The 24,241-nt window shown below is 46.2% G+C and overlaps 1 protein-coding gene across 1 annotated transcript in view; it reads right to left on the reverse strand.

The window, feature by feature from the left end:
• Positions 1–19,996, reverse strand: part of MAPKAPK2 (MAPK activated protein kinase 2) — an 83,340-nt gene extending 63,344 nt beyond the window's left edge. Inside the window, exon 1 of the mRNA XM_050954053.1 lies at positions 19,487–19,996. Coding sequence (XP_050810010.1) covers positions 19,487–19,759 — 273 coding nt within the window. The 5' untranslated portion in view covers positions 19,760–19,996. The remainder of the gene's footprint in view (positions 1–19,486) is intronic.
• Between the last annotated feature and the right edge of the window lie 4,245 nt (positions 19,997–24,241).

The following is a 24,241-nucleotide window of genomic DNA, read 5'->3' on the forward strand; positions in this document are numbered from 1 at the left end:
GAGATGCTTAGTTTTGCAGTTCTCAAACTGTGGATTTGTGTCTCCAGAGATAATATGCTTGTTAATATCAAAAATGTTTTTAAATAAATACTATATAGAGGTGAGACACAACAGACCTCAACCCTACTGTCCCCTTGCAAATATGTGTACACAGAGTCAATCCCGTACCTCTCTCTAACAGTGCAGAGTTTCAGAACGTTCAATGAATAGAAGATTGTTGGGGGCGGAATAGATCTGGACAAGGAGAAGAAGTCTGGAGATAAATGCGAGAAGGGAGGGATAGGCAGTAGAAACAAAAGTGAAACTGTCTGAGCAGTACCTTCCAGAAGTCTTGAGGTCTTTCTGAGTGTAGCCTTCACTGATTTGAGATCCACCATACCATTCTCTCACTAAAAGGGAAAACCTATAATGGCAGCAGGCCATAAAAGAGACCCAGTTTGGAAATAAGATCCATTCAAGAAATACATGTTTGCGGATAATGTTTTAAAGAAAGTCACACCGGTGAACTGGTGTAAGTCACTTAAACACTTGGATTCAGAGGCTGTCGAAGTGATAATCTCACTTTTAACAGCAGCAGCTTCTTCTGCCAGTATAGAGAAAATATTTTCTTTCTTTGGACTAATTCATTCCAAATTGAGAAATGGTTTGGGACCTGAGAAAGCAGGAAAGCTTGTTTTTCTTTTCCAGATTATGAACAAACAGGAAAATGAAGGTGAAAACGACTGTGTTAGCTGCAGAAGCCAATATTAAGTTTCTCATGTTGACCTGGCTGACACAGTTGATTTAATTATTTTTTTAAAAATATTTCATTTAACTATTTTAGTTAAAAACAATTTTAACAAAAACAAACCTGATTTTAAAACACTTGAATGTTTAACTAAATTCAAACATTCATATGCTTGTTTTGTTAAAATATTATATGTTTGCTGTTGAAAAAAAATCCAGAATACATAACATTGTTGTTTTATTTAAATAAAACAATTTAAATGTCTATCTGGTGATGTTCTCCTCCTAATACAGCATGCTAAGAAAATCCTCCAAATATTAATGATTAACCTGTTGAATTAGAGATAGTTCACCTCCCAATGGCTTCATAAATATCTGCTTCAATTACCTTTGGTAAATGAAATAACCAAACAATCGTTCATTTGCTGATATAGCTGTAAAACTAATCTGAAAAGTTTTCAAAATAAATCACTTTAAAAATGTATAGTGTGTACCTTCTAAAAATGAAACCTACATCTCTGAGTTGTGAAGAATATGTATTAAGGTTTTAACAACCAACAAGAATGCACTTTTATGTAGAAATCCATGATTAAATCGAGTCTTCCTGACCAGTGATTTAAATCAAATCCACCCTGCTGGTTACTAAAACCCTTAACCCCAAAAGGTTGAAACCTTTGGAGTGACTCAGCCACCAGGTATAAGAGAACAGAAGCTTCAGACTCCTAATGCTCCATGTGTTTGGATTCCCTTTGCACACACCCCACTCTAATCCACCTAAGCTGTTCCCTCGCCACTCCTTAGGTAAGTTAAAGCTCCAAGCCAGAGCCCTTATTAAGGAAGCCAACCTAGGACTCAGGGTACAGAAAAGCTAAGGAATTTCTCACCATGCATGTCAGGAGCGGATCTGTCGCCCATGTCAGCAGCGAAAACGAGTTCATTACGGGTAGCTGTGCATAAAAGGAACCGCTGGAGCATCTCAGGACATGAAATTCTTTTGGCCCCATCCATACTGAAGCTGCAGTCATGGTGAAGAATGATGTTTAAGCACAGCTTCAGCTGAGCCTCGAACACAGCTCCAGCTCTAACGTGGATTCACCAGGTGATGCGGACTGAGCCAGTGTTGAACCAGGTCCTGCTGGCATGGGCGGCCACGATGAGAGTTGTGCAGTCAGGCAGCTGTGAGGAGCTGTGGACCCTCCACTTGCCCTGGGCAGGGAGGCCAGGGCCGGGAACACAGGCCAGGAACTGCTCTCGCCCCCACCCCAGGCAGGTGGAAGGGCTTGGAGTGGTGCCCCTTGCTGCCCGGGCTCCCCAGCTGGGCTCCAGCTGCCAGCCTGGCAGGGGTGGGGGGCATGGAGAAAAGTGGATGGGCCAGGCCTGTTCACCTGTTCCCTTGGCCCCCCTATTCCGGCACCAATGGTTGATGTAGTCTTGTTTCAAACAGAACTATGCTAACATGCACTAGGTACCTCTTAGTGCTTGCCAGCAGGGTCTACACCGGGCAGTCAAAGCGCAGTAGCATAAAGTGCTCTATAATTCACACCCAATATGTTGCCATGTAGACAAGCTCTTAGGCACAGCCCTTGACATTCACCAGCCTCAGATATCTTGGGCTATTGTAGCAAGAGATATATCACTGTCAAAGACACCAGGATTTATGATCCTCCCAGGGATGCCAGCTCTCTGTGTTAAATCCAGTTGAATAGCAGTATTTACCTCTGTCCCCACACAGTTAGGTCCAGCAAAAAGGACTTGGGGAGTTTGAACAAGAACCCCCAGTTTAGAAAACAATTTTATCCATAGTCTTTTGAAATCACTTAAGGGGTCTAAGTCCCATTGGAAATGTGGGTCCTAAGTCACTTAGGCACCTTTACAAACGTTACCTCACAAAGCTAGTCAGCATGGCTGGCAGGGCGTGTCTGAGAAGAAGAGCAGACGGGAGGGGAAGGGAGCTCCATACAGTACTGCATTCCTGAACTACGGCTGGCTGCAGCCAGTACCAGCAGTACCAAGCATTTTCAGAGCATATGGAACATGCCCAGACCTCACTGACATCAAGTGATCCGATCTGGAATAATTTATCATCTTTGGTGCTTCCAGATTTCCTGCTCCCTTCCAGAAACCACCCCTCAAGCCTTTCAGTTCAGCAGCCCATCCTCCTCCTCACCTCCCCAGGCCTGCTGCTTGAAGCAGATAGGACTCTCACCCTAGAAGGAACTTCACCAGCTGAGCCACATTCCAAGCATGCTTCACTCATCCTATAAACACCACCTGACTCAGACACATGCACGGTCTGATGACAAGAATTCACAACCCCAGAGAGATGGGACAAGACTTTCCAAGAGACCCTAGGCTAGCAGATAATTTAGGGGCAAGGGGAGAGCAGAAGATTTGCACTCTAGGGATCAGCCCTTGAGCTATGTTAAAAATTCTATGGTGAGCCTGGCAGCTGGGCCACCTTATCAGCGCTGAGCCAAGTGGATCCACATCACCCCAAAGAGAAAAAAGCCTGCAAGCTCATTCTGGCCCTGGAAGAGACTTCCCCCCATTCCCTGGGAAGCCCGGCCTCACATTCTGCTACCTAAATCCATCCCACACAAGCGGGAGAGAAAGACAAAGTGACACACAACCCGTCAGCAGTCGCACTTTCTCCCCATCCCACATCAGGTGAGGACTTCTTGCCTTGGGGGGGGGGGGATTCGGCGGTGGGGGGGGACACTGCTACCACACTATGCCCACTACCCTCTCCAAGCCAAGGATGCTCATGGACACGGCAGTAAGGCACTCTCCTGCTCTGCAGACAACTATGGCAAGGCAAAACGGGAGGCAGCGCAGTATTCTTGGAAGCTGGGAGGTGATGTCATGCAGTTTGAATGCCGCAACCTGAAGCCCCTGACAGGGCCGGCTCTGCTTGGAGAGAAGCCGGCATTAAAAGAGGGAGAGAGCCAGACAACAGCTCAGAAAAGACTCACAGCTGATTCCACTGGCAACAGGGGAAACACTTCTCAGAGAGAGAGAGAGAGAGAGACAGAGGGGGGAGGTCTTCCCACTTCATTCTCCCACCATCCCCTTAACACAGAGAGTGAGTCTAGATCAGAGAAAGCCCGCAGGGTCTAATGCAAACATAGCACCCAAGAGCAACTCAGCATGGAAACTGCATCTAGCCAGGATCTGCATTTCCTATTTGGGTTGGGGGGTGGGGGAACAGACCCTCATGGAGTGCGGCCTCAGGCCTAAACAACACTGGGTGAATATCAGCCACCAGTGCAAGCCCCTCACACTGGCACCTCACTGAAATGTCAAGAAGAGGCTAAGCAGCAGCAGTGCTAACCCTGGCTTGTGGCAGTCACGTCTGTCTACACTAGAGATTTGCACCACTGGCTGTAACTGGGGAAATCCCAATGCAGATAGGGACTTAAAAAAGCAGCCCCCAAGCTCTAGCTATTATTGCAGGGTTCTCCTCTCCTTGCCCCCGCCCCCATCTGCTTTGCTCATTGGGTTTAGCAAAACACCCTCCTTTCCTTCCGAACAAGGCACAGGTCTGCTGTTCCTGGCCGGTCCCAGTCCCATCAACGTCCCTCATACAATACAGTTCAAGGCCATAGCAGCAGCTAGCCACTGATGCCTGAAAATAAATTAAATAAATAAACCAGCAAAGCTGCAGTCTGGATGTTTCCGTGGTGGGAAGGCGTATAAACAGGCTGGTAAGTTTTTGTTGCATTCTATTTCTAGACCCCTGAGACACTTAGTGCACTGACCCTTTAACCCCCACGGGGTGCCAGACAGCAAGCAGTCCAGCCACCTGAATTCCAGCTCCCCAACCTCCAGCACCAGCTCACTCACTGCCATGCATACTCGCACTGTTGCAGTGCCACCAGAAGGGTTACTTTGAACCACGTATACCTATGGATGCCTTCTGCCACTTCACTCTTACCCCTCCCACCAGGGACTGGCTTATGTTCCATTCCAGAGGGCAGGTCTGGCGGTTTTTGAAAAGTAGCAAAGCCACTAACTTAGTTCATAAGAATGGCCCTACTGGGTCAGACCAAAGGTCCATTTAGCCCAGTATCCTGTCTTCCAACAGTGGCCAATGCCCGGTGCCCCAGAGGGAATGAACAGGACAGGTAATAATCAAATGATCCTCCCCTGTGGCCCATTCCCAGCTTCTGGCAAACAGAGGCTCGGGACACCATTCCTGCCCATCCTAGCTAATAGCCATTGATGGACCTATCCTCCATGAATTTATCTAGTTCTTTTTTGAACCCTGTTATGGTCTTGGCCTTCACAACATCCTCCGGCAAGGAGTTCCACAGGTTGACTGTGCGCTGTGTGAAGAAATACTTCCTTTTGTTTGTTTTAAACCTGCTGCCTATTAATTTCATTTGGTGACCCCTACTTCTTGTGCTATGAGAAGTAGTAAACAACACTTCCTTATCTACTTTCTCTACACTAGCTTCCGCAAGCTTCCTGTCTGCACATTCCTTTAATATTTTCATGGGTTCTTCTCCATCACCCCTCAATGCATTTAGAGGCCCTGCTTCTATAAATCTTTAAACTATTGCTTATATAGTGTTTTAAGCACACACCGCATTTTACAATAGGTAAAGTTTGCCCAACCAAGAAAGGCACGAGCAGTACAAATACAGCGCAATACAACACAGAACCAACCAACGCTCTAGTATAAGCGGAGCTTTTGCCTGACCAGGTGTGTTGGCAGAAGCCTTGCTGAAGGCAGAGTAGTGGCCTGGCATACACAATATGTCAACGGATTTATCTGGAGAGATTGGGTGGTTTTGCATGCCAAGCTCCTTCCCTACGCTCTGCCTTCTGAAGGGCTTTCGCCAACTTGCCCAGGATAAGCTCTGTCTGAGGGCTTGGACGTGCCTTTTTTACCTTGGTCAGTCCCCTGACATTAGAATGGTTTTGTTGGCAAAGGAACCGACTAGGGCCCAAGAGAACTGGGTTCAATATCCACCTCTTGCACAGGCTCCCAGTGACCTTGGCCAAGTAATCGAAAGAGACGAGCTGCTGGGCACTGAGCACTTTTGAAAATAATCATAGAACTCTCGCTATTTTGTTGTGTATTGAAGCATAAGTGACCATCCTTCTGGCCGTTTGAAGACCCTGCTGTTTAATCTGCGTTAGTGCACAATAGTTATTCTTGCTGGGGATCTGGATTTGAATCATTCAGCCACATTCCCTACTGGAGCTGTTGACCTGAGCTGTATTTTGAGACAAATGCAAGAGACTCACAGTTCTGTAAGAGAATGAGTTGCCAGATCCAGTGCTGAGGCCCATCCATGTCACCTCAACAGGGTCCGGCTGGGCTTCAGGTGTGTTAAGACACCAGCCGTGGCATTAACTATGAGCTTAATGAAAGCCCAGCAAAATGCACACCTGGTTCACACCTCTCTGGCAAAGCTTACACAGAAGAAAGTTTTGCCTCCCAACCTCTTTGCATAAGTTTATGACACGATGTTTCCCAAGTGGCAAGGGTTGGAAGAATACAAAAAACAGCTGTAATTAAGCCCAACACGATGGGATTCTGGACAAGAGTTTAAATCCAGCACATACCAGTCGAAATGAAGTCATCACCATTCAAAAGCCGCATGTAGGCTTACGTATACACATCACAAAATCACCGTCACGATTTAACACTCTTGCCAGACTCAGAGGAAGAGACCAAAGAAGGAGTGAGCACAAAGAACTACCTCCTAGCTCCCAGGAGTGGCCCTTTGCAAAGGCAGGCACACGGCTAGGGGATCCTTGCACTGCACTGCATCATACACATTCTGCAGCGACCTAGAAGATTTCAGGGTAGTCAGTCCAGAATCTAGCACTTACCACTAAAGAACAGGGAGGAAAGAGTGAAAACAAGTCCACAGTGCCCTAGCCTATGTCAAGTTTGAGCTATTTGCTCCCTTCAAGGAGGAGGGGCCAACTCTGCCCATTCAGAACAACTGGCTGAGGGTATGGCTACACTTGCACTTCAAAACACTGCCGCAGCAGCGCTTTGAAGTTTCGAGTGTGGTCACAGCGCCAGCAATGGAAAAGAGCTCTCCCAGCGCTGCACATACTCCACATCCTCTATGGGTGTAGCTTGCAGCGCTGGGAGCCGCGGTCCCAGAGCTGCGGCACTGTTTACACTGAGGCTTTACAGCACTGTATCTTGCAGCGCTCAGGGTTGTGTTTGTTTCACACCTCTGAGCGCGAAAGTTGCAGCGCTGTAAAGTGCCAGTGTAGCCATCGCCTGAGATCAGTAGGCTATTACACATCTTCTCTTCCATATCAGAATTGCAAATTAATGGAAGTTTTGAAAAGGGAAGATGAGAAAGCCAGAAAATTCAGACAAAAGTAAACATGAAGCAACAAAAATCTGTAATAACACAACATGCTCTATGACCCTTCAGTACTGCACAAGTTAGAGGAAAGGTCTATTAGGGCTTGTCTACATCAGAAAGTTGCAGCGCTGGTGAGGGAGTTACAGCGCTGCAACTTAGGAGGTGTACACATCTGCAGGGCACCACCAGCGCTGCAACTCCCTGTTTCCAGCGCTGGCCGTACTCCCGTTTTGTCTCGGGTGTAGAGGATCCAGCGCTGGTGATCCAGCGCTGGTAATCAAATATAGACACTTACCAGCGCTTTTCTTGACCTCCGTGGAATAAGCAGGTATCCCAGCATACCTGAGGAAGCCTCTGGTAATCAAGCTGGTCTCCTTCCCCGGTTTGCTCTCGCGTTCCCCGAACCCCGAGCAAGCAGGTCTCCTTCCTTGCGGTTTGCTGGGTGGTTCCGGGAATGCGAGAGCAAACCGGGAAAGGAGACCAGCTTCGCCGCGGTTTGCTCTCGCGTTCCCCGAACCCCGAGCAAGCAGGTCTCCTTCCCTGAGGTTTGCTGGGTGGTTCCGGGAACGCGAGAGCAAACCGGGAAAGGAGACCAGCTTCGCCGCGGTTTGCTCTCGCGTTCCCCGAACCCCTGAGCAAGCAGGTCTCCTTCCCTGCGGTTTGCTGGGTGGTTCCGGGAACGCGAGAGCAAACCGGGAAAGGAGACCAGCTTCGCCGCGGTTTGCTCTCGCGTTCCCCGAACCCCGAGCAAGCAGGTCTCCTTCCCTGAGGTTTGCTCGGTGGTTCCGGGAACGCGAGAGCAAACCGGGAAAGGAGACCAGCTTCGCCGCGGTTTGCTCTCGCGTTCCCCGAACCCCGAGCAAGCAGGTCTCCTTCCCTGAGGTTTGCTGGGTGGTTCCGGGAACGCGAGAGCAAACCGGCAAAGGAGACCAGCTTCGCCGCGGTTTGCTCTCGCGTTCCCCGAACCCCAAGCAAGCAGGTCTCCTTCCCTGAGGTTTGCTGGGTGGTTCCGGGAACGCGAGAGCAAACCGGCAAAGGAGACCAGCTTCGCCGCGGTTTGCTCTCGCGTTTCCCGGAACCACCCTGCAAACCGCAGGGAAGGAGACCTGCTTGTTTGGGGAACGCGAGAGCAAACCCGGCGAAGCTGGTCTCCTTTCCCGGGTTTGCTCTCGCGTTCCCCGAACCACCCAGCAAACCGCAGGGAAGGAGACCTGCTTGTTCGGGGGTTCGGGGAACGAGAGAGCAAACCGGGAAAGGAGACCAGCTTCGCCGCGGTTTGCTCTCGCGTTCCCCGAACCTCCCTTGAAGCCGCCCAACAGCGCTGCAGTGTGGCCACATCTAACACCACTTGCAGCGCTGGTTGCTGTAAGTGTGGCCACTCTGCAGCGCTGGCCCTATACAGCTGTACTAATACAGCTTTAACAACCAGCACTGCAAAATTTTAGATGTAGACATGGCCTTAGATTATCAAGGCCCATCTCTCCCAGACAGTGCAGGAGCGTTCCTTAATGGTGCATTTTCTACTGTTTTGTGAAGTCTAGGTTTAGACGTAGGGTGACCAGATGTTCCTATTTTATAGCGACAGTCCCGATATTTGGTGCTTTTGCTTATATAGGCACCTATTACCCCCCACATCCTGCCCCGATTTTTCATATTTGCTACCCAGTCACTCTATTTAGATCTCCCAAACATAGCCCAGTGGACAGGGTACTGGCCTAGGAGAGATGGGAACAGAACCTGAGTCTGCTACCAAACTCCTGCATAGCCTTGGGAAAGACATTTCACCTCTCTGGACATCAATTTCCTTCATCTGCGAAAGGCAGGTAGACACACTGATCGTCCTTTGTAAAATGCTTTGAAATCTACCATCACAAAGCACTAGAAAAGCACCAAGTATTATAATTAAGAGGTTGAGTTTCCTCTGTTTCTTTAGCATCCCAATTCCTGAGCACCAAGAAACAGTCAACCCCTCGTGGCCTGGCTCTTGTCAGTTTAACTCAGAGATTTTCAAAACAAGGAGATGAGTGGCTGCCATTTATAATAATTTAGAAGGGATATGACAACTCCTCCATTACTGATATGAACTCAGAACCCAAATCAGCAGAAAACTTCAGGCAGTGAGGTAATAAACCATTGCCCTGGAAAAAAAACCTAATCATTGGGTTTGTCACCGTTTAAAAAAAAGAAAGTTACATGAGGATATTTTTGGTTTTCCAAACTACACAGTGAGGCCAAAAAAAAAAAAAAATTCCCATCAAGGCCACAGTATCAGAAGTGCTCTGAAAAGACCACCCTGCAGCAAGCCATCAGAAGGGAGATATCTTCACCCATGAGCTCTAGCCCCAGACATTCATATATTCTAAGACTTAGGGGTTTAATAGTTGGGGGCTGGAAGTTTCAAAGGAGTAAGGTGCCCATCCCAACTGAAATTCAGATAGGAACCATGTGCCTTACTCCTTTCAGTAACTTTGAAAAATCCCACTCTTGGAGGAGAACTTTCACAGGACCATCCGTGGAAACAATGTGATTATTTGCAGTGTCTTGCAGGCAGCGGAAGAGGCCAGGATTCTACTTTTCAGCTTCATGCTACTTAGAGCAAATAACCAAGAGAAGATCTGGGGGGGCTGGTATATTATCTATGTTTTAAAGATGGAGAGGGCTTTCAAAATAAAACCTTTACAAAACAAAGTTCAATGAGCATAACATGAAGTGAGGGAACAGCAGAGCATTTTCCAGAGTTCTCCCAATCAAAAGCAAGGCCCAGCAGCTCCTTACTAGAGAAGACCCTTCTGTTAACATTCTGCACAGAACTGAGTCCTGCTGGAAGCTAATTATAGCTTCGAGGGAATTACTGGATCATGTTCCATAATGTTTATTGTATGACAGCATAGGGAGCACTGACAGATTCCCTACCTGATTAAGGGGAAAGAAAACATCCATAGAACCCTCTCTGCACTGCAGATAAAGAAAAATCGAGTTGGATCCATGATCACTTTGAGGAACGGCTCATAAAGGGCAGCTCTAGAAGGCCAGTAGAAGCTGCTAAGGATCCTGAAAGGTGAAATGAGAAACTAGGATCAAAACCCTTGTGCATTTGGATTGGGAAGAATTTAATGGACATTTCAGCTGAACTGTAGTGGAAACAAGAGGAAATGTGCAGCTTTTTCCATTCATTTGGTAACGTTAAGCAATAAACAGCTGTTCCTTTAGGGAGCGGAAGGCTGTACAGGGGTCCCAAGAGCCGTGACGAGGCCAAGAATCCTGCAAATTTCTGGTCATGTTTTCTATAGAAGAAGAAAGAGTTCAAGAGCTGAAGACTGACAAATCTATAGATCTTCAAACACTTGACAGAGGGTGGCGGGTTTCATGATCCCCACAGCACATAAGGAGAACAGCAGCACAGAGGACGTCATTTCCCTAACATGATACAGTCTGTGGCAGAACCTGGACTAGAAACCAGTCTTCCATCACCTAGTTTTCTGCCCTCCCCCCAGCCCAGGTTGCCTTTGTAAAGCATACCCAGACACTATGGTGATGGGCATCTCCCAAGTGCAATCCCATTCATGGATTTGGACCTTGCCCTTTTTATTCCCAGAGAAGCCATTCCACACATGTAACCTGATGGAATCAAACAGCACTACAGGCGATGCATTTACTGGCATAAATTTACTAATGAAGAAATGATCCACTTCAGCCAGTTTTCGGTGGCTATAGGCATTCATGGAAACGAGTCCCATGGAGAAACTTCCAAAGCACCACAGATGCTAGTGAGTTACCTTTGAAAGCATGACATTTCCAAAGATGCTGTTCTGTGCACAATCTTCATGGCAACAGCCTGCTGACAACTACCTTAGAGTTGAAGTTAGAGATTAGGTTTCATTAGCAGAATCTTGCTCTGCATCCTAGAGCCCCAACTGAAACACACGGCAGAGAAAGAGGGTATGTCTACACTACGGGATTATTCTGATTTTACATAAACTGGTTTTGTAAAACGGATTGTATAAAGTTGAGTGCACGCGGCCACACAAAGCACATTTATTCGGAGACGTGCGTCCATGTACCAAGGCTAGCGTCGATTTCTGGAGCATTAAACTGTGGGTAGCTATCCCGTAGCTATCCCATAGTTCCTGCAGTCTCCTCCGTCCATTGGAATTCTGGGTTGAGATCCCAATGCATGATGATGCAAAAACACTGTCGTGGGTGATTCTGGGTAAATGTCGTCACTCATTCTTTCTTCCATGAAAGCAAGGGCAGACAATCATTTCTCGCCCTTTTTCCCTGGATTGCCCTGGCAGACGCCATAGCATGACAACCATGGAGCCCGTTTAGCCTTTTGTCACTGTCACCATATGTGTACTGGATGCCGCTGACAGAGGCGGTACTGTAGCGCTACACAGCAGCATTCATTTGCCTTTGCAAGATAACAGAGATGGTTATCAGTCGTTCTGTACCGTCTGCCACGCCATTGTAAATTGGCGATGAGATGATGGTTATCAGTCGTTCTGTACCGTCTGCTGCTGTCATGGGTGCTCCTGGCTGGCCTTCGCTGAGGTCAGCCGGGGGCGCAAAGACAGAAGCGGGAATGGCTCCCTGGGTCATTCCCTCCTTTATGTTGTATCTAAAAACAGAGTCAGTCCTGCTTAGAATATAGGGCAAGTGTACTAGAGAACCAGTATACCAGAGAGCACAGCCACTCCGTGTCAGATCCCGCAAAAATGATGACTGCATGCCATTCTAGGGGGTGCCCCTGCAACAACTGCACCCATGGCTTCCCTCCTCCCCCCACCCTCCTGGGCTACCATTGCAGTGTCCCCCCATTTGTGTGATGAAGTAATAAAGAATGCAGGAATAGGAAACACTGACTTCTTAGTGAGATAAAATGAGGGGGAGGCAGCATCCCGCTGCTTTGATAGTCCAGGCAGTACAGAATCTTTTCTTTAGACATGAAAGCGAGGGGGGCTAATGGAGCTCAGCCCCCAGTTGCTATGATGAAGACGGTTACCAGCCGTTTTGTAGCATCTGCCAGGAATGACCGGAAGTCATTACTATTTTTGCACAGGTGCTCCCGGCCGACCTCATCCGAGGCCAGCCAGGAGCACTCAAGGGATGATGATGAGGATGGCTACCAGTCCTTCTGCACTGTATCATCTGCCACCGGGGAAGGGAGGGGAGAGGATGCTGCTGTTCAGTGCCGCAGCACCGCATCTACCAGTAGCATGCAGTAGACATAGGGTGACATTGAAAAAAGTCAAGAAACTATTTTTTCCCTTTTCTTTCACGAGGGGACAGGGGGGATAAATTGACGAGATATACCCTGAACCACCCCGGACAATGTGTTTGACCCTACAGGCACTGGGAGCTCAGCCAAGAATGCAAATACTTTTCGGAGACTGCAGGGACTGTGGGATAGCTGGAGTTCTCGGTACCCCCTCCCTCCCTCTATGAGCGTCCATTTGATTCTTTGGCTTTTCGTTACACTTGTCACACAGCACTGTGCTGTGGCCTCTGTCTGTCATAGCCTGGAGATTTTTTCAAATGCTTTAGCATTTCGTCTTCTGTAACAGAGCTCTGATAGAACAAATTTGTCTCCCCATACAGCGATCAGATCCAGTATCTCCCGTACGGTCCATGCTGGAGCTCTTTTTGGATTTGGAACTGCATCGCCACCCGTGCTGATCAGAGCTCCACGCTGGGCAAACAGGAAATGAAATTCAAAAGTTTGCGGGGCTTTTCCTGTCTACCTGGCCAGTGCAGCCGAGTTCAGATTGCTTTCCAGAGTGGTCACAATGGTGCACTGTGGGATACCACCCGGAGGCCAATACCGTCGATCTGCGGCCACACTAACCCTAATCCGACATGGCAATACCGATTTCAGCGCTATTCCTCTCGTCGGGGAGGAGTACAGAAACCAGTTTAAAGACCCCTTTATAACGATATTAAGGGCCTCGTTGTGTGGACGGGTGCAGGGTTAAATCGGTTTAACGCTGCTAAATTCAGTTTAAAAGCGTAGTGTAGACCAGGCCAGAGATTCACAAGGAAAGCTATTCACTGATGTCCATCCAGCATTAACTGAGCCTGCAACCCAGATTACCTGCAATTTATTTGTAAAAAGCTGCATTAAGGCAGCTAGCCATTGATCCAGATCTCATCTGAAGAGTAGGCTTAAAAGTACATCCAGGAGTGGAATTTACAGTATGGAACACAGAATAAGGTCTTGCCCGCTATCCTACCTCTGCAATCTGCTTCACATAACACCAACAGCCCAACTGCAACAAAGCCAAGTAAAGTCAGCAATGACCTACATACAATATGTTTTTCAGAAATTCCAAATCTAATTTTCTTCTAATAAGAAATCACACCAAGCTGGGAAAATATATACCCCTATACAGACCACCTCATGTTTCCTACTGCTGACCACAGCTGCATTGCGCTTCGCTCTCAGACTGCCAGATGTTGATGAGCAAATCACTGAACAATCCACAACGGACCTCATGCTGCTTGCTGACAAGAGCTTTCCATGAGTTGCTGAGCTCTGCCACTTCCCACTGGGCTGAGATCACCCAGCACCTTATGGGACTGAGCCCCTAAAGGAGAAAGCATCCAAACCTAAAATCCTATTAATAATCAAAGCTAATTCACCATTTTAAACAATGCTGTGCCTATTTAATACTGGTCAATTTATGGATTCCACTTGAGATGTTTTTTCTGCTGCAGCGATCAGTGAAACACTAATCAATTAGACAATAAATACTGATAAGTCAGAAGTCAAACAGTATCTATTGTTTTTAACTAGACAGTGTAGGCAAACGAGACTATAGTCCAGTAACTTACAAACGTGTGCTAAAAACATATTTTATTAAGCAATCAAATGCCTCTGCTAAGCCCTCATGTACTAGATGAGAAATGAAGAAATTAGCCCAAATTACATTTTCTCTGTTACTGGAGTTTATATATCTCCCACTGAACTATGAATGGTCATATTATAGCAATGGATCTCTAACTGAAATCCTAACATAAATTATCTAAGACCTTGGAATAGAGAGATTTTATAACATTCCTGAGGGACAACATTCCTGAGCACGCAGAACCAGAAGTCTTTAATATTAATGAGTTGTTTCCCATCACTGTAAGATTGCATTAATACATATGACCTTTTGGACATGAGATATAAACGGAAAAGTTTAGAACAGAAATGCTCGCCTTAAAACCTAACACAGCACAAAGCAATTTCACCTTTGGCTTCTGGCTATGGGCCTCTTGCATTCTTTTTAATGTCACCAGAAACAGCAACACCTGATGCAATCAGTTCTTTGTATCCAAGTTATTGTTATTCCTCTTACTCTGATGCAGATAATGAGTCATAAGAACGTAAGATCAGACCACTAGTCCATCTAGCCCAGTATCCTGTTTTCAACAGTGGCCAGCACCAGATGCTTCAGAGGGATTGAACAGAACAGAGTAATTATTGAGTGATCTATCCCCTGTCATCCACTTCCAGCTTCTGACAGTCAGAGGTCTAGGGACACCCAGAGCATAGGGTTACATCTCTGACTATCCTGGCTGGGCCCACGTCCAGACTAACCCGCGGCATCGGCGGGTTAAAATCGATTGCTCGGGGATCGATATATTGCGTCTAGTCTGGACGCGATGTATCGATCCCCGAGCGCGCTCACATCGATTCAGGAACTCCATTAACCCGAACGGAGTTCCGGAATCGACATGGAGAGCCGCGGACATCGATGCCGCACCGTCTGGACGGGTGAGTACCTCAATTTTAGAAATTCGACTTCAGCTACGTTATTCACGTAGCTGAAGTTGCGTATCTAAAATCGATTTTAATACCCTAGTCTGGACGTGGCCTAATAGCCACTGATGGATCTATCTTCCATTAACTTAACTAAGTTCCATAAGTTGACTATGTGTTGTGTGAACAAGTACTTTGTTATGTTTGTTTTACTCCTGCTACCTATTAATTTTATTGGGCAATACCTGGTTCTTGTGTTATGTAAAGGGGTAAATAACAATTCACTTTCTCCACACTATTTGTGATTTTGTACACCTCTATCATTTCCCCCCTTAGTTTTCTCTTTTCTAAGATGCATAGTTCCAGTCTTTTTAATCCTGCCTCATACAGAAGCTCTTCCATATCCCTAATAATTTCAGTTGTCCTTCTTTGTACTTTTTCCAATTTTAATATAACATTTTTGAGATGAGGTGACCAGAATGACACACAGTATTCAAGGTGCGGGTGTACCACGGATTTATATAGTGGCATTCTGATCTTTTCTTTCTTATTCTCTATTCCTTTCCTAATGGTTCTTAACAGACCGTTGGCTTTTTTGATGGACACTGCACAATGAATGAGCGGATGTTTTCAGAGAACGATCCACAATGACTCCAAGATCTCTTTGTTAAGTAGTAACAGCTAATTTAGACCCAATCATTTTGTATGTATAGCTGGGATTATGTCTTTCAATGTGCATTATTTTGTACTTATTAACATTGAATTTCATCTACCATTTTGTTGCCCAGTCACTCCGTTTTGTGAGATCCCCTTGTAACTCTTCCCAGACAACTTTGGACTTAACCATCTGGAGCAATTTTGTATTGTCTGCAAACTTCACCACCTCACTGTTCACTCCTTTTTCCCAATCATTTATGAACATGTTGAACTGCACAGGTCCCAGTACAGATCCTTGGGGAGACCCCGATATTTAACTAGCCACTGTGAAAACTGACCATTTATTCCTACCCTTTGTTTCCTATCTTAACCAGCTACTGACCCATGAGAGGACCTACCCTCTTATCCTATGACAGCTTACTTAGCTTAAGAATCTTTGGGGAGGGACCTTGTCAAAGGCTTTCTGAAAGTCCAAGTACACTTTATCGGCTGGATCACCACTGTACACATGCTTGTTGATCCTCCTCAAAGAATTCTAATAGATTGGTGAGGCATGATTTCCCTTTACAAAAGCAGTGTTGACTGCTCCCCAACAAATGGTGTTTGTATGTCGGATAATTCTGAATCATTCAGAACTTCTGAACAACACTCTACAGGTTTATAAACAGATCCATCCCCAACTAATAGAAAGTAGCATTTAGATCTATACACACTACCTTTGAGCAAAACATCCTGTTAATGAGATTTACCTTTTAGGCCTATATCTTGACAGGAAGTATCCAAAACTCATTGGACAAACAAAGAGCATGTCACACACAGTTGTCAGTGCGAGATCGACAGAGTGTCGTTTGGTCTGCTAAGACCCTGAGCTAACAGCACAGCACTTTCTACAGGGATGGAAGGAGTTGTTTACAGCAGCAGCTGTGCTGCCCTTTGAACTGTCACTGACACGTTCAATGGCTCAGCTAAACTTTTTCCTCGCCATAAGAACATGGGGAATGGAAAACAAAAATTTTAAAACTTCCCAAAGGAAAAATTCAGAGATGAATTGAACATATCAGACTCTGTGAATTAATTCTGCACTTCCCCTTACGCACTATTACATAGCTCATAAGCAGGGAGATTTGACCACACACATTCGCAGCTGTCCATCTTAATATGTCCCTCATTATATGGTAAAGAACTAGTGAAACTGAGCAGGGGACAAGATCTGTGCAAAAAGTGAGAGGCCGTGATTTATGTTCCATTCTTAATATATAAAAATCCTGTGTTGTAAAAGGCACTTTAAGTACATCCACGTAAATAGTAAATCAAACCTAGATCCTGAACATGTCTATTGTATCACACTCCAGTACTGACAAGATGCACAGAGGCTATGCTATTATCTTAGCCAATATTTTGATATGGGAAGACTGCTGACACAAGCTGTCCCTTTCCGTATGCCCTACCCTGTAGTTCTTCTTCTTTTGTTATTTCACACAGGAAAGAATTAGCAACTGCTACTTAAGTCATTGAGTCAACTTTAAATTTAATGGAGGAAAAAAGCATGTCTGTCAAAACAGAGGCTGATCCCACTCATTTACAACATAAAGGAAAAATTACTGTGTCTGTGTCTTCCTCAAACATAACACTGCAACTAACGAGAAACTTCCATATTTCCAGACAAAAAAGTGAAATATCTGCCATTCAGTTGATTAACTTGAAGAACTTCTTTTCCCCAAGAAAATGTATTTGTCGTAATAACTTATCCCCCTGCTGGCACCTCACTTCTGAAGGGGGTTCATAACTGACAGAAGAATTTTTTGTCAAAAATCTACTCCTTTATTATTTTAGGATTAGTGACTTGTTGGCTTTAAGCAGATGTGTTAGCAAAAAAAAATGCAGTCAAAACAGAAGGTTTGGGGAGGGGGGTTTAATCTTCACAATTAACAGGATAACGTACAGTGTTTCTGAACAGCTAATGAGTGGGAGCAAATTGTGCCTAAGATATGGAATGTTCAGCTTCGTGGGAGGAGAAAAATTGTACTCATCTTTCCTAGTACTTAGCATTACCTATCACAGGATCCCTCTAACAGAGAAATACTCTCCCCCACTCCAAAAAAAATAATAATTTGAAAACAAGGAAACTGTCATGTTATTTAGATGCAAAATGTATATTTTAGTACAATATCTTATTTAGTGGAAAACCTTTCAAACAAAGGCATATTATGGACTACTGCATACAGATCCAGCACCACAAACATAGCCATATCTGGGGTGGAGAACAGTAGCAGCTTGGTGTACAGTACACTGCACAACAACTGGGGAGTAAGGAGGGTAATTAAACAGGGAAAACCAGATAAACGTCTATGCTTACACAAAGTGCAGTGAGATCTTTAGTGCCCACACAGAGGACCTTGAATTTTAAAGGGCTTATCCAGAAAACACAGAGAGTAAACTTACTGGATCAAATCGACAAGTCTGGAGGTTTCAATGGATTTCAAAAGTGATGCTTGGGCCACTAAGGCATCCCTTTCCGATGTCATTTTGCTTTGTTTTAAATTAAAATGCCACACAGCCTAATTTTGTCTTTCTTAATGAGAGTAGCGTAAGGGGAAACTAGATATTCCTCTAAAGTGATGGAAACACAAAGCAGTAACAATGGAGTGCAGTGAAGCCAGAAAGTGAAACTGACTATCCCTGTTTCATTGTCCCAGCTGAGTGCAATAAAAATAAACAAATAAATCGCATATTTGTTTAAAAGTCCATTTGATTTTTTAAAAATTCTTTATTTTTATTATTACACTCCATAATGTGATTTTCTTCTCTCTACAGCACCACTTTAAAGCACTGAATTACCGGTTCCTCCCCAGTCCAGGAGACCACATGTCTTTAAAACAGATTCTGCTTGTTGTATTTACATGTAACAAAGCACCAGAAACATTCCCTGCTTTGTCAAGCACTAACTGTTGCTGGTAAATTTCAAGTTCTCTCTTTATAAGTCATATCCGTCAAGTCAGACCTCTACCAGGAAAAATCAGTAACCAGAACATCAGGGAAATAACTGTTTTAATAATTCCAGATTTGGAGCAAAGATTTTGGGGGGCAAGGAGACAGAAAAGGAACCTAAACTGGTGCAATCAAAGACACTACCACAAAAGAAGGTGGTGTGTGTGTTCTCAAAACCACAATAGAATTTATTTCTCTTACAAGATATACTCTTCCCTGCAGGCCTTAGGGGCAGATGCGATGCGAAGTTACCGGAGCTCCTTTCTCTTTCTTCTCCCCTTCCTACCGCCCTTTTACCAAAATAATGGATCTGGAAAGAAATCTGAGCACAGCTCTCTCTCCACCCTCTGCAAACACAAACTGTTTTGATCAGTGGATCCAAGGAAACCACGACTAACACACAGACACAGATTTGAGGGGAAAGAGAGAAAGGGCCCTATCAAATGCAGCCAACGTGAACAGGCCTAGGAGACTCGCGGGAGGGGGTCTCCTCTCCCGCTGGGAAGTCCTGTTTTGCAAGGGGGAGGGAGGGGAATTAAATGCTGTGTTTCATTTTTTAAAAGGCAGAGAGATTAGATCATCCAACAACCCCCTCCACCCACCGCACCCACCCACCCTCCGGAAAAAAACAGCAGAGGCAGAACTTCCCCAACTAGCCCATCGCAATGAGTAAGTGGGGAATTTGTGCCCACACCGCGGCAGGGGGAAAAGGTTCACAACTGGACTCAGCGATCTCTGCCTAGGCCAAAGTTAAAGCACCCTCTTTTCTGTCCGTCAGTTTTAGGTAGCCTGTAAATAATTCAGCCGGTAATTTTACACGGGGCAACCACGGCTCAACCCCCACCTCCCCAATAACTGCAGGTACCTTCCCCTCTACTCTAACAGCACAATAACTTCTCTGTCACTCCTACAAAAACAGTTTGAGCCAAACTTGGGGAAGGAAATAAGGAATGTGTAATCAGAAGAGGAAAGATGGGCGTGGGCACACCAACCCCTCGCAGACCCCTCTCCCTTCCCCCTGCACACTTACCTTCAGAGCAAATTTCTCTCCAGTCTTCTTGTTAAAGATTTCCAAAACTTTCCCGTTGATGCCCAGCCCCAGCACTTGCGTGGTGACCTTGTAATCATCCGTGATGGCATTTTTCTTGATCTGGAGGCCTGATTTCACGTTGAACTGGGGGAACTGTTGCTGGACGGGAGGGTGCTGCTGGGGCGGCGGCTGCTGATGGGGTGGCGGTGGGGGCGGAGGAGGGGGGGTGGGGAACAGCACCTGGGGATTCGGGTTCGGAGAGTTGGACAGCATTGTAGCAAAGCCGGGGCAGCCACAGCGGCTCCTTCCCTTTGCGCCGAGTCCCCTCCTCCCCCCACAGTGGGAAGTTTGATCTCAACAGGCGGAGGGGAACTAAATCCCCCACAGCTTGGAAAGGCGGGGGGAGGAAACAATCGCCCCTTCTCCTGGGGAAGGCTCGGAGCCCTGAGGGCTGCTGCTGCTCACCCCCCAGGTCTCCGAAGGGGCGACGCTGCTGCCCCCCGCTCAACCCCCCACCCCCTCCCCAGGCTAGTCCCCGTGCCTGGCTCGTTCGCTCTTTGGAACGCGAAGACAGGAAAAGGAATCGCTACAATGTATCAACCTCGGTCCCTCCCCGGGTCAGTTTCACGGCACTGATGTCACAGCCTCGCCTTGATTGGCTGCCTCCCCCTGAAGGGGCGGGCCCAGGGGCAGGGAATCAGAGGAGGGAGGGTAGAAGGAAGGAAGGGAGAAGAGAAGGTGGGCGGGGGAGAAGTTAAACTTTGAGAAGGAACTTAAGAATGGAGGGGAACGGAGAAAGTCGGACGAGGTTAGGGTGCGTGTTTACCCTCATCCTGCCACCCACAGGCGAGGAGATTGGGGAGAGGATCCCCTCAGGGCCTTCCCCCAGGCCCACACAGACCTGCCAGCTTTCCTCTGGCTCTCTGCCTTTTCCAACATCACCAGGATTCCTTGGGATCCCCCCCGCCCATTCTAAGGAATAAAGCATTTTCAATGAGATCTGTGCTTCCTGGAGACTGACTGACCTTCTTCTGATCAAACCATTCCATATCTGAATTGTACCATGGTCCTGATCCTGCAATGAGCTTCATGCGGTCAGACCCCTTGGCCCCGTGCTGAGCTCCGTGGGGATGGTTACAAGGTCATCACTCAGTTGCTGGGATTTGGGCACCTATGAAAGCTTGGGAAATCTTTAGCAAGAAGACTGGAGAGAAAGTTTCTCAGGGGAGACAGAGGAGGAGGGAGAGCTAAGGTATGGGGCGGGCACCGACTTTTTGGTCTGTGTCTGCTACAGCACTGAGCACAGTGGGGTCCTGTGCTATGACTGGGATTCCTTGGTATGGTACTAAAACAATACACAAAAGCGAACTTAGAATAAGAACTCTTCCTCATATGCCCACACTGCCTCGTCCAAATACAGAGATGTTCACCATTAAATAGACAACAAGGAGAGGGTAAAACTGACCCTCGTTCAGAAAGCCTGTCTGACTACTATGCATCACTTCTGATCTCAAAACGGGACTTAAAAGGGACTTAAGAGGTGCATATACTTTGCTCTGGGCCCCACCATAGGGATGAATTTCATCCCAAAATGCATGAGTGCCATGAACCTTTCATTCAAGTGTCCCCACAGCGAACGATCAAAATCCAGAGAGCTGGCTGAATCAGGATGAGTTTTGGAGACCCTCTGAAAATAAGCATGTGTTGATTAAAAATAAGTGAAATTTGATATTGAAAAAGCCCATCGTGCAAGGATGCTTCCCTTATGCCGAAACAAAGAATGCATAAAGCAAATATTAAAAGCTCTTATGCCATTTCCCCCAAGCCTTTTGCATTTTGGAAAGGCCATTTTTTAGAATAGGCTGGAGCAGGTGAGGAAAGAATACCACATATTTGTACACATGCTATTACAGGAGAAACTGGAGAGGCCATTGGTAGTTGTCAGCTCTGCTCAGCCATCACAAACAATGTTCTTCAGTTTGTGGCTGAGTGCTTGCCAACAGACATGGAAAGAACAGCCATGAGCGCTGAAGATGCTCTGTTATTCCACACAGGAAGCTGGCAGGATGGAACAACTGCAGGAGTAAAGGTTCTGCATGAAGAGACTAGAGAGACTTTTCTGTAGAGACCAGACCAAAACAAGCACCCATGATTGCTAATGAGAGTCAGCACAGAGGCACAGGACTTCTGTGTAGATGACGAGAGCTTCTGCCAATCGCTGGGGATCCCCCAGATTTGGGAGAGGGCCCTGCAGCTTATTCCATGGTGGTGGTGTGATGGCAGGGAGCCTCACCAAATGTTGCTCCTTTAGAGGTCTTTTTTTGGGTCCCGGTCCAAACTTAAACTAACAGTGCTTAGGGGAAAGGCTTTGCATCTCATTTAGGTAGGAAGAATGGTCTAGTGGGCAGAGCACTAATCTGGACTTGAGGAAATAAGGGTTCAGCTATCAGTTCATCCACAGATTTTCCTGTGGACAAGTCACTTAATCTGCCCTGGGTCTCAGTTCCCCAGCTGTCAAATAGGGACAGTATTTCTCTACCTCACGAGGGTGTTCTGAGGCAGTCAGATACTACAGCAGTGAGGGCCTTATTGTTTATTATTTGTACTATCATATTGCCTAGCACATCATTAGCCATCTTGCCTCCCTGAATGGTCTTTCATTGTTTTTCTACTTCACATATAAAGCGGGAAACAAGAAATAGTGAAATCGGGATATTTTGCTATTTATCCAATAAAAGCAAAACACATGGTGAGAGTTCAGTGCACTGCAGGCTTCCAAATCCTCGCCACGGGGAGCCAGTTAACAGGCTTCACACCATTTGGAGCTTCTTCCCTGGATCCTGGAGGCATCCACGGCGTTACAAATTAAAACGTCAATGGGTAAATAATTGCGTTTGCCAAAACGCCCTGGTTTTTGATGAGCGTTTATCTATAATCAATTCCCATGAAGAGCAGAGACATGAAAAATGGAGCAGGCAGACTGAGTGTCAGGGAAAGGGCAAAAGGCAAAGAAAACTGTTCTTCAAAGGACATCCCACTGATAGCAAATTAACCTGCGCTTCCACGTTCAGTCCAGAATTCAATAAAGAAACTAACACACCTCAGAACTGGGCTAAACAGATACGGAATCCTTGCTGTGAGCCAATTTATCATTCAGCAGCCTGGCATCTGGCAAGGCCCAATGAGGAGCTCTTTAGTCGAGGCTAAGGGCAAGGAAAGCAGAGATCTTTCCTTTATGGATGTGAAATGGATTGTACATTAGCAGCATTCGATATGTGGTGGCTATAGAAGAGTCACTGTCAAGCTCCATCTAAGAAATACCTAAATCACTAATAATACCTAATTCTATTTATCTATTAATTCATGCATAGGATTTACTCTGGCACTCATCACTGTGGTGCCTGATGCTCTCACCAACATTCCTGAACGTACCTAACTGTGACATAGGGAAGCATTCATGTACAGAAGGCATTGTGGTGACTTACCTAAAGTCACATGCAGTAAGAGGTAGAGCAAAGAATAGATACAGATGTCCCAGTCCAGTGCCTTAACCACAACACTATCTATGGTCCTTATGTGACCCTCATTGCCATAGTCTCTGAGCACCTCACAATCTAATGCCTTCATCCTCACAACACCTCTGTGAGGCAGGACAGTGTTATTATCCCCATAGTACAGATCAGTAACTGAGGCATGCAGCACAGAGAAACTAAGCCTACATTTACATTGCAGCTGGCAGTGTGATTTGCAGCTCATGTAGATGTACCTAAGAAGAGCAGTGAGAATGCAGCACTGTGGTCCGCAGAAGCTCACTTTACCCCCTGGTACGTACTCACTTGTGCAGCCTGTGCTGCCACATCCTCAGTGCTATTTTTAGTGAGCCAGCTAGATTAAAGGTAGCCCATGTACGTCTACATGTGCTGCAAATCACCCCTCTCCCGCCGGCTGCAGCATAGATGTAGCCGAAAGCACTTGCCCCAGTTCACACAGGGAGTCTGTAGCAGAGCAGGGAACTGAAGCCAGGTCTCCTAAGTCCCAGGCTAGTGCCTCAACCCCTGGACCATCCATCCTGCCTGAGACTGTGAGAACCAAGAATTTTTAAAATCTGACTTACTTTCCACCATTTATACTGGCATTCAGAGGTGCTGGGCCCACTTTCCCTCGCTAAGCTCCTGCCCTTAATTTTCTGGAGGTGGCCCTCCTTCCTCAATGAAACCAGACTGCTCAGCAGCACATTTGGGGTTCAAGACTGCTGTGTCTTTGTCGCAAACACTGCAGAGGATGGTTTAAATGGGAGAAAAGAACATTTTTTGCTGATTTTTTTTAAAATTTCCCTTCCAAGATAACAGTAATATGTGAATATCAGCCCCAGGTTAAGAACCAGACCATGGCAAAGGGCACTTAATATGGGTACAGAAACATGGATGTTGTGTAGCCAGCCCCAGCCATTCAAGAATCATAAGTCAGGCCCCCTCCAAAGTCATGAAATTGGATTAAAAATCATGCTTTAAAAAGTAATATTTTTTTCTTTTTATTTTTTTCTTTCGGTGGGGTAATTTCCCTTCTGGTGTTTGAGCCTGGAGGTGTCGCATTTGCAACCACAAGGGCTAGTAACTGAGATTTTTGTTTTTACACAAAGGCTGAGAATCTCCCATAATTACCCTGTCATAAACAGATAGTTAAGGGTTAATGTCTCTTTTACCTGTAAAGGGTTAACAAACAGGGAACCCAACACCTGACCAGAGGACCAATCAG

Source organism: Gopherus flavomarginatus, chromosome 5, assembly GCF_025201925.1.
Source record: "Gopherus flavomarginatus isolate rGopFla2 chromosome 5, rGopFla2.mat.asm, whole genome shotgun sequence".
Lineage (NCBI taxonomy): Eukaryota > Metazoa > Chordata > Testudines > Testudinidae > Gopherus > Gopherus flavomarginatus.